The 16,203-nt window shown below is 44.7% G+C and overlaps 1 protein-coding gene across 1 annotated transcript in view; it reads right to left on the reverse strand.

Moving 5' to 3' along the window:
- LOC102032750 (transitional endoplasmic reticulum ATPase) overlaps positions 1-16,203 on the reverse strand; it is a 45,331-nt gene that overhangs the window by 17,536 nt on the left and 11,592 nt on the right. The window contains exons 7-11 of the mRNA XM_014311408.2: positions 15,740-15,873; positions 15,338-15,473; positions 14,238-14,350; positions 13,511-13,675; positions 13,278-13,400 (exon numbers count right to left, since the gene is read on the reverse strand). Coding sequence (XP_014166883.1) covers positions 13,278-13,400; positions 13,511-13,675; positions 14,238-14,350; positions 15,338-15,473; positions 15,740-15,873 — 671 coding nt within the window. The remainder of the gene's footprint in view (positions 1-13,277; positions 13,401-13,510; positions 13,676-14,237; positions 14,351-15,337; positions 15,474-15,739; positions 15,874-16,203) is intronic.

The raw sequence follows: 16,203 nt of genomic DNA on the forward strand, positions 1-16,203 counted from the left end.
CAGCGAGTGGACGTGCCTGGACCGACCGGCCCTTCGGCTCCTCTGTTCCCATGTTCCCATCTGCAGAGCCAGCGCAAGTGTATGTGCCACCCCCCCCTCCCTTCCCCCCGCACTGCCAGCGCTCACCAGGGCGCCTTTGTTCCTGACGACTTTGTTCCCCCTGCCAGTCCCCTCCTCCTCTGCGGTGCAAGTGCAAGTGGCAGTGGCAGCACCTTCACTGTCAACAAATGACACGACCGGAGCTGTGGTCTCTTCCGCCCCTCTGCTTTCATCTGTGGAAATGGCGCAACTGCCTGTGCCTACTCCTCCTTCTCCTCCCTCTGCTGCGTGCAGATCAGTGGGCATCATGTCTCTTGCAGCTTCACCGCCACAGCCCACATCGCCCACCATGGCCGGGTCCCCCACCTCACCGGCTGCTGCTGACTTTCCCACCTCGGGGCTTGCAGCTGGCTTCACTGCTTTGGTGCCTCTAGCTGGCCTGCCATCCTCCACCTCCCACAGGCTGTCCCGCCCACCCCAGGACACGGACAGCGACAGCGACAAAGATTGGCAACCTGCCCCCCACCAGGGGCGTGGCCTGGTGGCAGAATGCTGGAACCGACAAGCAGTGACATCATACCAGAGTCATCTCTGGACGCTGTCCCCTTGTCAGGTGACCATGCGACTGACAAACCCTTGCCAATTTTGGGAATTGGTCAAATTGCAGGCTCTGGAAAATGGGGATTGGGACCTGTTAGAGAAGGTGGGAATGCCCGGGGGCAGACTCATCAACACAATAAATGCGGAGGAAGGGGCCACAGGGGACAGTTAAGTAGTTAATCCAGCATCTGAGGAGGGAACACAGGTGGATCAGAGAGGCAATGTTCTGTCAGAAGGGGGAGTCCAAGCCTTTCCCGTGTATAAAACTGTTCCAAATACAGGACAAGTTGACAAGCACGGTGTCATAGCATGGCAAGTCATGCAAGATTTGCAAGGTAAGGTAGAAAAATATGGGCTTGGTTCTTCACAAATTATGCAAATTATCGGAGTGTTAAACACTGACCTGCTTGCTTCATTTGATATTAAACATATAGCTCAAATATTGTTCCAACCTGTACAATTTAAAGTTTTTAAGGACAACTGGAGGAAGATGGCAGATAGGGCTGCAGCAGAGAACCTGTGATTGCCTCTGAATGATCCCAGGTATGCCGTGGGAGTGGATGCTCTCATGGGGAAGAATGCCTTCTCTAATCCTGATCTTCAGGCTACCTGGGACCCTGCCATTCTCGAGCAGTCAAAAGATAGGCTTTGGAGCACTGTTAAAAACTATAGAAATGGCTGCTCCCAAGCCACAATATGTGAAAATAACTCAATGAATAAGAGAACCATTTTTACCATTTGTTGAGAAAATTGCAGCAGCCCTGGAAAAGTAGGTTGAGGATGATAATTTGAGGCAGATGTTACGTAAGCAATTAGCAAGAGACAATGCAAACTATGATTGTTGGAAGATCATGGATGCTCTTCCAGGTGACCCAACATTACCAGACACGGTCCAAGAATGTTCAAAAGTAGGTTCTGTAGACTACAAAACATCTGTTTTGGTGGCTGCTTTACAGCCAGGCTGGACAGCCTCAGGGGATGGCCAACAGAAACAGGTGAAAAATAAGGACAAGCAAAAACAGGGAACACAGAAACAGAAAGGAAATAAGACTAATTTCTTGTGTGCTACGTGTGCAAAGCCAGGTCATTATGTAAACCAATGTAACTCTAAATACCATGCCAACGGTCAGCTTTTGGTAGGTTTGGTGTTGGGAAGGATGAAAGTTTGACAAGAAAGTTTAACAGATATGTATGCTTCGCAGAAAGATCTCTGAATGTAGAACCTGAGAACGATATAGAGATGGAAGCAAGTTTTGATATAGAAGAATAATAGATGTGTAAATTGAGGTTTGCTGAGCCAGTCTTGCTGGACAACTAAGAAAGCAAGGGTTGAGTTGGAAAGAGATTTGATGACTTAGAGCAAAGGATAAGCTGACCACAAACAAAAAGATGTTTTTACCAAGCAGAAAGATACCTCAGGCAAACAAGACATGTCGATGTGGCAAGTAGAAAAAAGGTTTAAGAATTTTCCACTGCAAGAAAACTGAAAAACAACTTCTAGCTTAAACTGTAACATACTAACTCATGTAATTGGATAGTATTAACCATAATATGGTAATGATAGTAGTTCTGATAGGCTATAGGTAAAAGTAAAGGTATAGACTGGTTCTTATGTATTAGGATGCTCAGCAAAGAAAAGTATATAATGCAATGTAACCAAAACTAAAGCACCTTCAGGCTTGTCTACAGCTGGAGCTGACAGCTGTAGGCGCAGGCTCTGTCACCCATGACCCTGGACTGTTGTAACATCTTGGATACAATAAAGTGCATTTTGAAGAGCCGCCTGATGTCCCGCATCTCTCATCTCAGGCTCTTACTGTTTAGGAAACAAGAAGACAAGCGCAAAGGGGAACTGCGCTCCAACACAAATGATTCCCCAGGGCATGGTACCAACACAGGCTTACTCAGCCAGCTTAGGGGTAGCACCCACAGAGCAGCCAGGGTGGATGTGCACACCGCAGGAACAATCATCTTAGAATCTTGTTGTGTATATAAGGTTCCTCTGGATGCCTTTGGACCTTTGGGTCAAGGATTGAGTGCACTGCTTGTGGGAAGATCTAGTGCCACCCTCCAAGGAATCTTTGTGCATCCAGGTGTCATTGACTCTGACTTTACAGGTCAAATTTGTGCTATGGTTTCCATGCCCACCCCCATCACTTCTTGTGTGAAAACTGATAATGGTCCTGCCCACGTCTCGCAGATGACGCGGCAGTTTTTGTGCTTATGTGGAGTCTCACATAAACTTGGTATTCTGCATTCTCCAACTGGTCAAGCTATTGTTGAACACGCTCATGGTACTTTAAAGCGTGTTCTGGAAAAACAAAAAAGCGGAATGCCCGGAGAAATCCCACACATCTGACTGGAAAAAGCTCTATATACAATCAATCATCTTACAGTGCCACAAAATTCAAACAATCCTGTCATTTTAAATCACCTTTTCTCATTGCAGTCTTCAGGTGAGATGCACCTGCCTTGAGCAAAAGCCTGGATACAGGACCTAACCACTAATAAGTGAGAGGGCCCGTGCGAGTTTATTGCTTGGGGTCGCCGGTATGCATGCGTTTCCACAGATACTGGGGTACGGTGGATACCTGCAAGGTGCGTCCGCCCTGAATTGCGACACCAAAAACAGAATGTGGCCAACAGGCAATCTTCAAATGATGATCAAGTTGCCAATCATCAATCAGATGGTCCTTCTACGAGTAGGGAATGAGCATTCTATCTTTTTCTTTGTTTCTGGGAAAGGGCTGTTGACATGTTAGACTGCCAATTCTTTGAGCAGACTAACAATGTTTTATTACTGTATTAGAATTAGTAAGGATTTCTTGTAAGAAGGAACAACAAGACTTGATGTTGGTAAAAGGATGTGATTGTAAAGAATTCAATGGTATGTGTTGGAGAATCTCCCTGACCATTCTAAGTCAGCATCTGATTGAGGTTCTGATTGATAACCGGCAAATTGCAAAAGGGACCGCTTCAGCTGTGTTTGTTCTCCTTCCTGCAAGGGGCCCCACAGAGGATTACAAATGCTGCCTTCCACTTTAAACAAAAAAGGGGGACCTGTGGATGCTGACAGTTTAGTCAGAGAGAGAAACAGATAACTTTCCCATTCATCATCCTGGGGAAGTTGTGAGAACACTCAAGAGAAAGAATTAAAACAATTCTTATCTTAATCTCTCCACCTGGTGTTTGTGAACTTGTGGAATGTTTGTATGTGATGTTTATGGAAAGATATTTTGCCAGAAGGTGTTGTTCCTAATTAACCAATGGTGTGAGGGGTGTTGTTTAAGGACCAATCAGGTTCTATAAATATGTGCAGTTTCTAATAAACCTTGCTTCATGCCTTCTAAGAAGCATTGGAGTCTGTGTCGTCTTTTCCTTGCTGTTCCTAACTCAACGGCAACACAAGGTCCTGCATCTGGTCGGGGCAATCCCAAACACAAGTACAGGCTGGGAAGAGAATGCATTGGGAGCAGCCCTGTTGAGAAGGACTTGGGGATGGTGACTGATGGGAAGCTCAACATGAACCAGCAATCTGCACTCGCAGCCCAGAAACCAACTGTGTCCTGAGCTGCATCAAAGCATGGCTAGCAGGTTGAGGGAGCAAACAGCTCTTGTGCAGGCACATCCTGCAGCAGAGCAGGAGATTGCAGCAATCAGTGAGTTTCTAAAGGCAGGGTAACCCCAGGAGACCGTCAAGACCCATGTGGAGTTTGAACAACACCAGCTGACTCAGCATGGGCCGGGCCAGGAGTGACAGCAGCTGATTTAAGCTCAGCCTGTCACCCACAGAGGTGAACAGCTCAGGTGCAGGAGCCCCCAGGGAGCACGAGACCAGGAGCACAGCAAACAGAGGGGGCAAACAGGACATGGCATGTCAGCCAAGGTGGGGTGCAGCAGTTTGCACTGCAGTTGACAAGAAAGGGCTCCTCTCAATAGGAGGGCCAACATAGTAGCAGTACCAGAGAGCAGGAAATAGGAGCAGCAGTTAATGCCAAGGGGCAAGGGAAGCCCTTTCTTTCCCAGTCTTACTAGTGTGAACTCCCAACGTTATGGTGATGACACTGTAGAGCTTGTTCCCCAGTGGCTGTTGAAGTTGCTGCACCAGTGACAGACCTTCTGACAGTACATGTAGCTCTGCAGGCCTCTGGTTGTAAGGAGTGCCTGATGCCTATCTGGGAAGCTGGGGCTGAGTCATCAATTCTGCAGAAGGTGTGTCCCTGTCAGGGAGCTATGTCACCAGGTCAAGGAGTTATGTGAGGAAGCAAGCAGACTGCAAAGCATTCATGAAGATGAGAAAGTGATAGCATATTCTCAGAGACCCTACAGACTCAGGAGTTTCAGCCCCCCTCTACATTAGAGATGCACGCAGGCTCTGTACCATGTCTCAAGAAATTCAAAGTCAAAAGAATGCTGGAAACTAACCACTCTGTACAAGGAAGAATTCTCTTTTTCCTCCTGAAGACTCGCTATTAACAAACAGGTTTAGTGCCCTCTAAGACAAGGAGCTGGGTAAAGGCTCCAAGCAAAGCAGTAATATATCTTAGTTTTGAGATCTTGCAGGGAAAAAAAAGCTTGGGAAGCAGCTGAAAAGAAGCTGTTTGTCAGACGCCAGAGCAAAGGACTACAAGCCTACTTAGGTATGGCCGGATGGTGTCAGTTATGGATTGACAGTTATGGAGTACTGGCAAAACCCTTGTATGATCCTCCACCGAAAAATACTTGGTATGGACTCCTGAGAGTCAGAGGGTCTTTGAAGCCCTAAAAGAACCTTAATGACAATGCCTGCACTGTGACTCTCACATTTGAACCAAACCATTTGAGTTACTTGGGCATGAAAAGATGCACCTGGCACTAGGGGGACTGGTGCAGCATTTGGGGTCATGGAAGCAGCCTGTCCAAACAATTGGAACAAAAAGGAAGACAGGATATCACCAGCAGGATGCTGAAATACCAGCAGGACAATGTTGAGCTGCTTAAGGTAACCACTGCTTCGAACTCAGCCATGTTTCTTCAGGCTTCAGAAGAAGCCCAGAGACCTTTGTACCATGACTGCCTGGTAACCATTGGACAAGTGTGTTCTGGCAGACTGGATCTCAAGAGCAATCCCATCCAGGACCAGGAACTGCACCTATACACCAGTGGGAGTAGCATGGTACGAAACAGAAAATGGGCAGCTGGATATGCCGTGGGAACCTCGACTGAGACAACAGAAGCCAGGCTTTACCTTTTAACACATCAGCACAAAAAGCATAAGTAATGACTTTACAATGAGTGCTAGAAATCACTGAAAGAGTAAACAGATGGACTGATTAAAAATATATTTTTGGAATAATACACATCCATGAAACCGAATGGAAGGAAAGGGGATTGTTATTGGCACAGAGGTCTCCTATTAAGTACAAAGAAGAAATTAGTCAACTACTACAGAGTGTGCAAAACTCAGAAGTGGCCATGATGCCCTTGTAAAACCCATCAGTTTGGAGACTCCCCAGTTAACACAGGGAATCAATTAGCTGACAAAACAACTAAAGAGGTTGCTGAAAAAGGTATCTTTGCACTAATACCTAGCAAAAAATTGAATGTCTGGGAACAAAACAAAATTATAGTAACCAGGACAGGCAGTTAGCCCCATCATTAGAAGCTATGGGAAATCCCAGCAGGTGACTGGTAACCTCATGTGGGCAGGTAATTGTACCTCCACAATTAATGTATAAGATAACAGAACTAAAACATCAGGAAACACATTAGGAAATAGAAAATATGGTGACTAGTTTATCAAGGAACAACATAGCACAAAGATGACAGAAAATAATAGATTAGTTGTTGAAAAATGTGTGATTTATTTTGCAAAATAATCCCAAGAAAGGAAAAAGGCCACCATAAGGATAGTAAAACAGGGGAATTCACTAGGTGATAATTGGCAAATTTATTTTGAAGAACTGCCCAGGCAGAATGGGAACTGGTACATTTTGGTATTGGTAGATACTTCTGGATGGCCAGAAGCTTTCCCATGTTGTACCAACAAGGCAAGGGAAGTCTCAAAAGATTTGCTGAAATTAATATTTAATAGCACTGGAACTAACTCTTTTAAGTCTTAAAAGGTACAACACTGTCAACAGATCATTTGGGCTAGACTTGCCTGTACATCCTTTCTGACCAGGAGATACAGTGTGCATCAGAACCTTGAATTTTGGACCAATCCAGGAGAAGTGGAAGGGACCATATCAAGTCCTCCTGGTAACCTACACTGCACTCAAGGTAAAAGGAATCGAACCCTGGCTTCATCACATGTGGGTAAAACCAGCAACCACACATTAAACACAGCAGAAACAAGACTGACTAACACCTTGGAGGTTTTTCATCTAAATCCTATAGTTTTAGGTATAGAATGTGATTTTCTAGGGGGATGCTATTTATTGGACCTAGATGAAGATGATAAATAATTGCATATTTATAATAATAATAGAAACTATGATCTTAAATTCTTGGAAGGGGAATATGGTCCTAAAGTCAGATTACAGAATGTAACTTCTATAACAGCTTGTTTACCAATACCAACCTCTGCAGAAAATCCAGTTCTGTGGGGAACTTTAGTCAGCAATTTGACAAAAATCTGGGAACACATGTGAGAAGGATACAAAAACTATAGTGGGATGGATATAAAAATCCATCTTTACTCCTGAAATATTTACCTTTAGGAACAGACTAGCTATACACAATTTGACTCTGCAAATGGAAGCTTTAGCAAATACAACTCAATTGGGGTTTGCTGAAATAAATGACCAATTGCAAGGCACAACTAAAATGACCTTACAAAACAGATTGTCTTTAGATCTATTGCTACTACATGAACATGGAGTATGTGGATACTTGAATTTAAACAACAATATTTGTTGTATGCACATTCTGAATGTGACTGCTAAATTGGATGATCAGATAGAGAGGATAAAATCAGTTGCTGCATCTAGCAGAAAATTAGGGACAAAATTAGAAAGTAACTGGTTAAATAAAATATTTAAAGGACTTGCATTTTCTCTGACTGGTTGGTTGGCCTCATTTTTGCAAAGCATAATTGTGATCATAGTAATAATTGTGATTACGATGTTTGCTTTAAGTTGCATAAAAAACATGATTGCTAATGCAATGCAAGGTACTTATACAATGTTATTAAAAATCAAAGTGAGGCTTATGAAGGCTTAAAAAGACAAGCTTCACAAGCCTCAAAGGGGGGAATGTTACCAGATGAAAAATTGTCTACACCTGGTGAGCTAACACAATGCTTGTTCTTTAAAACCCACTGGCCTACAGAACTGCACAATGCCCATTGTGTAAGAAGAATTGGAAGTTCACCAGTCCCAGTGCCCTGCCAATTTGACCAGGTCAGGTATTACATTGGGGTCCCTCAATCACTAGAGACCACCAGAGACCCCCAAGACAAAAGAACACATGCGTAAAGGGGAGGGAAAATATGTTAATGATTTCTGGAAAATTATTATCATATGTATGTTTATTCTGGGACAATCAATGAATATATATGTAAAATACAGTATATAAACAGAAACTTTCCTGTACTCACTGTGCTCAACTTTAGGAGGAGCTATCCCCTCATGCATACGGCCAAATAAAGAATGCCTGCTTCTTAATGCTACATTGGTGTTAAGGAGATTTTTATTTTACCAAATTTTTGGTAACAGGATGATGTGCTGCTTGACCTCATACTAATAAACAGGGAAGGCCATTTTGGAGATGTAAAGGTTGGGGGCAGCCTTGGCTGTAGTGACCATGAGATTGACAAGTTCAGTATCATGCGAGGAAGAAGCAGGGCAGCAAGTAAGATTGTAACCATGGACTCCAGGAGAGCTAACTTTAGCCTCTTCAGGGATCTTCTTGGAAGAATCCCATGGGAATAAGTCCTACAGGGAAGAGGAGTCCAAAAGACTTGGTCGATATCCTCCCAACTCAAGAATGGTACATCCCAATGAGCAAGAAATCAGGCAAAGGGGACCCAAGCAAAAGCAGGAAACACAGGAGATGGAAGCAGGGTCAGGCCACTTGGACTGAATATAAAGAGGTTGTCAGAGTAAGTGGAAATGAGACAAGAAAGGCCAAGGCCCATCTGGAATTAAATCTGGCCAAGGATGTCAAGGACAACAAGAAGGGCTTCTTCCAATACATCAGTAACAAAAGGAAAACTAAGGATAATGTGAGACCATTAGTAAATGGAGAGGGGACCCTGCTGACAGAGAATGCAGAGAAGGCAAAGTTACTGAACGTCTTCTTTGCATCAGTCTTCACTGACAAGACCAGCCCTCAGGGATCTCTGACCCAGGAGACCAGGGTAAAGGAATGTTGGAAGGAAGACCTTCCTTTGGTCAAGGAGAGTTGGGTCAGAGAACACCTAAACAAATTTGATATTCACAAGTCCATGGCCCCTGATGGGATGCATCCACGAGTGCTGAGAGAGCTGATGGACACCAGAGCGAGGCTGCTCACAATCATCTTTGAAAAGTTGTGGCAATCAGGAGAGGTGCCTGAGGACTGGAAGAAAGCAAATGTCAGCCCAGTCTTCAAAAAGGGCAAGAAGGAGGACCCAGGGAAGTACCAGTGTCCTAGGGTGACGTTATGATGCTTGTATCCCCAGTCGTCTGTTCTGTTTATGATGGATATTATGTTCTGTGCCCTCAAGAATGGCTCTGAAGAAGAAAGTTTTGTTTTGCTTTGTTATCAGCCTGCTCACTCCCCCATAGTTGTTGAGACACAGAGATGGGGCAGTACATAGGGCTGCTTTTGCTTTTTTTTTTGCGCTTGCTTTTGCTTTGCTCTTGCTCCTGCTTTGCTCTTGCTTTTGCTTCTGCTTGTTAGTTAGTTTAGCTAGGCAGTCCAAATTTTCCCTGGACTGTTTTTCTTTCCCTTTTCTTGGAACCACTCGAACCTGCTCTGGACTGGGACCTGGGAAACACTGAGAGTTTGCACCTTGTGGCCTGCAGCAGCTATTCCCAGCACCGGAGCGACTGATAACAGAGCGACCACTCCCAGGAGACACTTTCTGAATTTGTCATCTTTTTCAGAGCAGTGAAAGAGTTTTGTCATCCGGTATTGTTCATTTTGTGTGCTGGGGGGTGCTTTGCCTGTTAAATAAACAGGTTCTTTCCACTTAGTGGACAACAAGCTGTCCATGAGCCAGCAGTGCCCTTGTGGCCAAGAAGGCAAATGGGATCCTGGGGTGCATTAAGAAGAGCATTGCCAGCAGGTCAAGGGAGGTGGTCCTGCCCATCTACTCAGTCCTGGTGAGGTGGCATCTGGAGTGCTGAGTCCCATTCTGGGCTCCTCAGTACAAGAGAGACATGGAGATCCTGAAGCAGGTCCAGTGGAGGGTGACAAAGAGGATTAAGGGACTGGAACATCTCTTTTATCAGGGAAGGCTGAAGCAGCTGGGCCTGTTCAGCCTTAAGAAGAGAACTGAGAGGGGACCTCATCAATGTGTATCTGTATCTGAAGAGAGTATCATCAAGAGGATGGATCAGGCTCTTCTTGGTGGTGCCAAGCAATAGGATGAGAATAAACAGGCAGAAAGTGATGCACAGGAAGTTCCACCTGAACATGAGGAAGAACTTCTTTACTGTGCGGGTGACTGAGCACTGGAACAGATTGCCCAGAGAGGTTGTGGAGTATCCCTCAGTGGAGGTATTCAAGAACTGTCTGGATGCAATTCTGTGCCATGTGCTCTGGGATAACCCTGCTTGAGCAGGGGGGTTGGACCAGATGATCCACTGCAGTCTCTTCCAACCTCAACCGTTCTGTGACTCTGCCCCCCTGCTCCGCTCTTCTGAGACCCCACCTGGAGTACTGCATCCAGTTCTAGGGCCCTCAAAATAAGGATGTAGACCTGCTGATGCAAACACAGCAGAGAGCTGATCAGAGGGCTGGAGCACCTCTCCTATGAAGATAGGCTGAGAGAGCTGGGGCTGTTCAGCCTGGAAAAGGCTCTGGGGAGATCTTAGAGCAGCCTTCCTGTACCTAAAGGATGCCTACAAGAAAGCCAGAGCGGGACATTTTACAAGTACATGTAGTGATAAGACAAGAGGGAATGGCTTCAAACTGAAGGAGAGTAGATTTAGATTGGATATTGGGAAAAAATTCTTTACTGTGAGGGTGGTGAGGCACTGGCATAGGTTACCCAGAGAAGTTGTGGACATTCCATCCCTGGAAGTATCCAAGGCCAGGCTGGATGGTGCTCTGAACAACCTGGTATAGTGGAAGGTGTCCCTGTCCATGTGTATTCAGTTTGCATGGCCTGGTTTTGGTAGCGGGGGGGCTACAGGGGTGGCTTCAGTGAAAAGCTGCTAAAAGCTTCCCCCATGTCTGGCAGAACCAATCCCTGGCAGCTCCAAAGACGCATGTGCTGCTGGTCAAGGCTGGCCCAATTAGAAATGGTGGTAATGCCTCCGTGATAACATATTTAAGAAGAAAGAAAAGTTATTGCGCAGATGTAATTGCAGCCAGAGAAGAGTGGGGTGAGAATATGTGAGAAGAAAAACTATGGAGACATCAAGGTCAGTGGAGAAGGAGGGGGAGGAAGTGCTCCAGGCACCAGAGCTGAGATTCCCCTGCATCCTGTGGGTAAGACTATGGCGATGCAGCTGTCCCCCTGCAGCCCATGGAGATCAATGGGGATGCAGAGATCGACCCATAGCCTGTGGAGGACACCCATGCCAGAGCAGGTGGATGCCTAAGAGGAGGCTGTGACCCCATGGGAGGCCCATGGAGAGAGGAGCCCTTGCTGGAGCAGCCTGTCCTTGGACGATTGCACCCCATGGAAGAGTGATTCAAGCTGTAGCAGTTTGAGGACTGTCGCCCATGGGCTGGACTCACATTACAGCAGTTCACATTTAGCTGTTGCTCGTGAGATGGACTCACGTTGGACAAGTTCATGGAGAACTGTCTCCCATGGCGAGGGACCCCACAGTGCAACGAGGGAACGACTCCTCTCCATAAACAGTGGAAGAAACCATGGGTAATGGACTGACCAAAACCCCCATTCCCTGTTTCCTTGCACTGCTGGGGTAGGAGGTAGAGCTGGAAAGGAGGGAGGGGTTGGGGGGAAGGTGGTTTTTTAAGGGTTCATTTTACTTCTCATTGTCCTGCTCTGATTTTGTTAGCAATAAATTAAATTCATACTCTAATTAGAGCCTATTTTGCCCACTATGGTATTTGATGAGTGATCTCTCCCAGTCCTTGTCTCAACTCATGAACCCTTTGTTAAATTTTCTCTCCTCTGGCTGGCTGTGGAGGGGAGTGAGAGAGCAGCTTTGGCGGATGCCTGGCATTCAGCCAGGGTCAACCCACTACACCATGGCTGGAGGGTTTGGAATGATCTTTGAGGTCCTTTCCAACCCAAATAATTTCGATTTCTGGTGAGTTAAACACAAGAGTCTGCCTGCTCAGTGCCACTGGTGTTTTTAAATGGGCACTGGTTTAAAAAGCATCACAACTAAATTGTAAAGCCTATGAACTAAGTGCCAGTTCAGGTAGTTTTCCAGCACATTTAACCCCAACTTCAGTCTGCCCTGCAAAAGCAAACGAGAACAGCTAGCTCATTATCTAACCTATTTTCTCTGCCCTCCAAAGACAGTCAAGATGTCTGATGTGAGCATTTATCCTTCCAACATGATCAGAGATAGGTGATGATTTTAATGACAGAAGTTAGATTGAAAAGTGGATTCTTTTATTCAGACAGGCTGTTTCTACAGTGCAACTGAAAGCAGGGATGTATCAAACCCAAACCACCCCAATTCCACAGACCGTTCATGACTTTGTTCCAGCTTCTCCTTTCATAGAAGGCTTCAATTACTTCTCACCTCTATGCTAACACTGCTGCAAAGTCAAACTTCAGAGGCTCCCTGCATGAGAATCTTCATCTACTTTCTAGCATATTAAAGCCATCACATAACAGGATTCTTGGCAGCAGTGCTATTGCTAGTCTTCACTTAAGAGAAGCAGAACTGCTGCTGTTCCTGCATGTAGCACAACACCCACCCAAGATGTCCCTGTATACTCAGCTCAGGAAAGCCTGATGCTGCTTCCCAGCACCTCCCTCTCCCCAGGTTCACTAAGATGGAACAGCATGATATTTTCAGTCCATTACATGAAAATACCATATAAACTTTGCATTTACCCTGGTCACAGCCCAAACAGGAATGTGCAGAGATTCTGAATTTTATTATTGTCCTGGTTCTGGCCAGGACAGGGTACCACCTCACATCATGCGGGGGGCAGAGGGAGGGGGTCCCTTTCGGTCAGATAGCGTGAAACGAGCAGTTGGGGATAATGTCATGTTCCCTATGGTGAGTACTCACATGTGAATCATTCACCTGTCCTGTACACTGTTATTAATACTGTTCATTTTCTTATCTCATTGCTGTTTACAGTAAATTGTTCTTATCTCAACCCATGATCTTTACCTTTTCTGCCTCCAATTCTCCTCTCCATCCTGCCACAGGGGAGGGGGGAGTGAGTGAGCAGCATGTGGTTTGGAGTGTTTCAATGGGAACACTAAATTGGGGAATACCATTCCTAAACCATGACAATCATTATTTTTCAAGCTGACTAGGAAAAAATCTGTTGGAAATCCTTACCTGTACAAGTTCCTGGAGTTCTCTCTTTACATCTTCTAAACCACCAATATCTTCCCAGGTAACTTGTGGCACCTCCACCACTGTCTCCCTAAGAGCAGAAGGGTTGCTCTGGCTCAGAGCCCACTGTTGTTAGAAGAAACAGCATTATATCAATTCTAATATTTTATGTTCACTTGCTTCAGATAAGCAATTAGACATTGCACACAAAAGAAAGAAGGGTACTCCTCCATTACCCTGAAGTCATCCATGGTCACAGCCAGTGAGTTCATCACTTCAGCATCAATGGTTTCATCTTCTAGGTCTATGAGATCCATCTTCTTTCTGATTGCCTGAAGAGCAGCTTCTGAGCAAAGAGCAGCCAAGTCAGCACCAACATGGCCATGGGTCTCGTTTGCCACCTGAAAGCAGAGCATTAACTATGACTCTCAGGAACACAAGCAAGCACTCTGCAAGGGCAATGCATGCTCTGGTCCCTCATTCAGAGGTGCAACAAAACTCTGAAGGACAAACATTAGTGCTTTGCTGCAAATTCAAGATAAGTGCTATCACATTTAGCAGTCAAAGACACTGCTGTTCCACCTCTTACCTGAGAACAAAGTTGCAACTGGAATAGATAGTGTGCAGAAAGATAACCCTGACGACTGCAGTTCTTCATTCAGGACAGAGATTAAATCCATACAGTATTACTACAATGTTCAGCCAGCTCTGTGAGTGCTGTTTCAGGCTTGCTTTATTTTTAAAGAGAATGCCACAGCAAACAAACACAGGACAGTGGCAAGGCACTTCCAGACTGGACTGGTACACATTTGTTTCACTTAGCCACAGCATTCTTAACTAGCAAGTGAGGATTTTTGGTCACTGGTAATCTAGTTAGGAGGAAGCTCAGAGATCACATATTTGCTCAGTTTCATGCTGTCCTAAATGAGCAGAGGCAAGCTTTCGTAATAGCATGCTACTCACCTGTTCCAGATCCACATCATCAGCCAGTTTCATATTTTTTGTGTGGATCTGCAGGATCTCCAGGCGCCCAGTGGCATCAGGGATACCAATATCTACCTCTCTGTCAAAACGACCTGGGGAGTACAAGCATACGTTGAGTTGCTGATTCTGCAAACTAAGGGAGCTATAGTTGATACCTTCCTCGGACGCAGGAACTTGATGACAAGCCACAAACAATTTCAGAAAATGCCAGAGCTTTGGGTTTCTCTGCAGCATCAATCAGCACAGTAGCAGAGTCAGATCAGAGAAGGCAGAAAGGCTTATAGCTATTTAGGGAAAGTGAGACTACTGCATTAAGTAGAGTTCAGGATTATATAAATACAGAGGATTTCAGTTTTTTTCCAATCCTAATTTATAGGAAAATATGCTATCCTAACCAACACACCATGGGACATTTTTATTTATTCCTACCTTTGTGTCCACAAATACTGAGAGATTAAATTTTTCAGAACTTTCACAGCAGCACCCAAGTGGTGAAAAACATGAACTGCCCCAATATCTGGGGAAGCAGGAAACTCACATATTACTGTAATATTACCTAGGGCATGTACATCTATCATTTTCTTCTAGCTATAGCTGTGCATTCAAATGCCTCACTAGACATTTAAGAGGCCATTTTTCCTGCAAATTTGATTTGACCAACTGGTCATACAACAGACGTTCATTTACACTGCAAAGTTTTGAAAACCTGAATCTCAGAAACTACCAGACTTTTCATCAATAAAAGATAAATGGGACAATTCAGAGCCTCCTGCAACCTGAGGCATGAACAACCCCTTAAGAATTTAGTCCTGAAATAGCCTCACCTAACTGATGCAGTGAAAAAATGTGCTACCCTCTAAGTATTTTATTATTTCTACAAGTTCTAATCTAATAAAGCACAAAAGATTATACCAAAAGCTGAAATCTAGAAATTATCTCCAAACAAGTAGCCGGAAAGAAGCTTATGTAACACATAAGATGTTTAATATTAATTTCTACTCAGTCTTTCCAAGGCCCCTGAAGCACAGTCCATAACAAAGTATCTGATAAACAAAAAAAGAGATGGCAATTATGGTTACCAAATCGCCTGAGTGCTGGGTCAATGCTATTAGGTCTGTTGGTGGCTGCCATCACGATCACATGTGCTCTCTGTTTCAGTCCATCCATAAGAGTCAGCAGCTGAGACACGATGCGACGTTCCACCTCTCCATGTGTCTGTGGAGAAAGTAATATCTAGACCAAAAGCTCTAAAACACAGCACACAGGAGCTAGTACTGCACCAAAGCAGACAGATACAACAGACATGAGCTGTTAAGAAACGTCGTGAACTACATCAGATTCTTCTGATATCCAAATTCTGACATCCAACCGCTTTCAAGCATTAAGTGAAATACTGCTTTACCCTATAGTCAAATGCAGAGACTAATGCCAGCTGCTGCCAAAAAGGATGCACTCCTTTACGTTCTAAATGCTTTCTTTACCTTCTCTCTTTTAGGAGCAATGGCATCCAGTTCATCAATGAAGATGATGGCAGGAGCATTCTTCTCTGCTTCTTCAAAGGCTTTCCTCAGGTTGCTCTCAGACTCACCAGCCAGCTTGCTCATGATCTCAGGACCTAAAAAAATAGCAACTGTGGCACCCAGAAGAGAGGCAGCTAGCCCCAAAAACATGCAGCTGAATTTTTTTAGTACAAGGTTCACATGTATCTATATTTCAAGCCAAAGCAAATACTATCAACCAAGTTCATTAAATTTACATCTGAAAAGGCAAGACCAGCATGCAGAATTACTTACTATCATCATTTCAGTGTTTTCAGTTTAACAGAATGTAACACTAGCCAATGAGCTACCATTAGCTGCCTCTTCCCTTACCCTATTTCACACTTGGTGAGCTTCTCTGAAATGTGCCACCACACAGTTAATGCTCACAATGGAAGCAATCAAAT

This window comes from Geospiza fortis, unplaced genomic scaffold (assembly GCF_000277835.1).
Source record: "Geospiza fortis unplaced genomic scaffold, GeoFor_1.0 scaffold360, whole genome shotgun sequence".
Taxonomy (NCBI): domain Eukaryota; kingdom Metazoa; phylum Chordata; class Aves; order Passeriformes; family Thraupidae; genus Geospiza; species Geospiza fortis.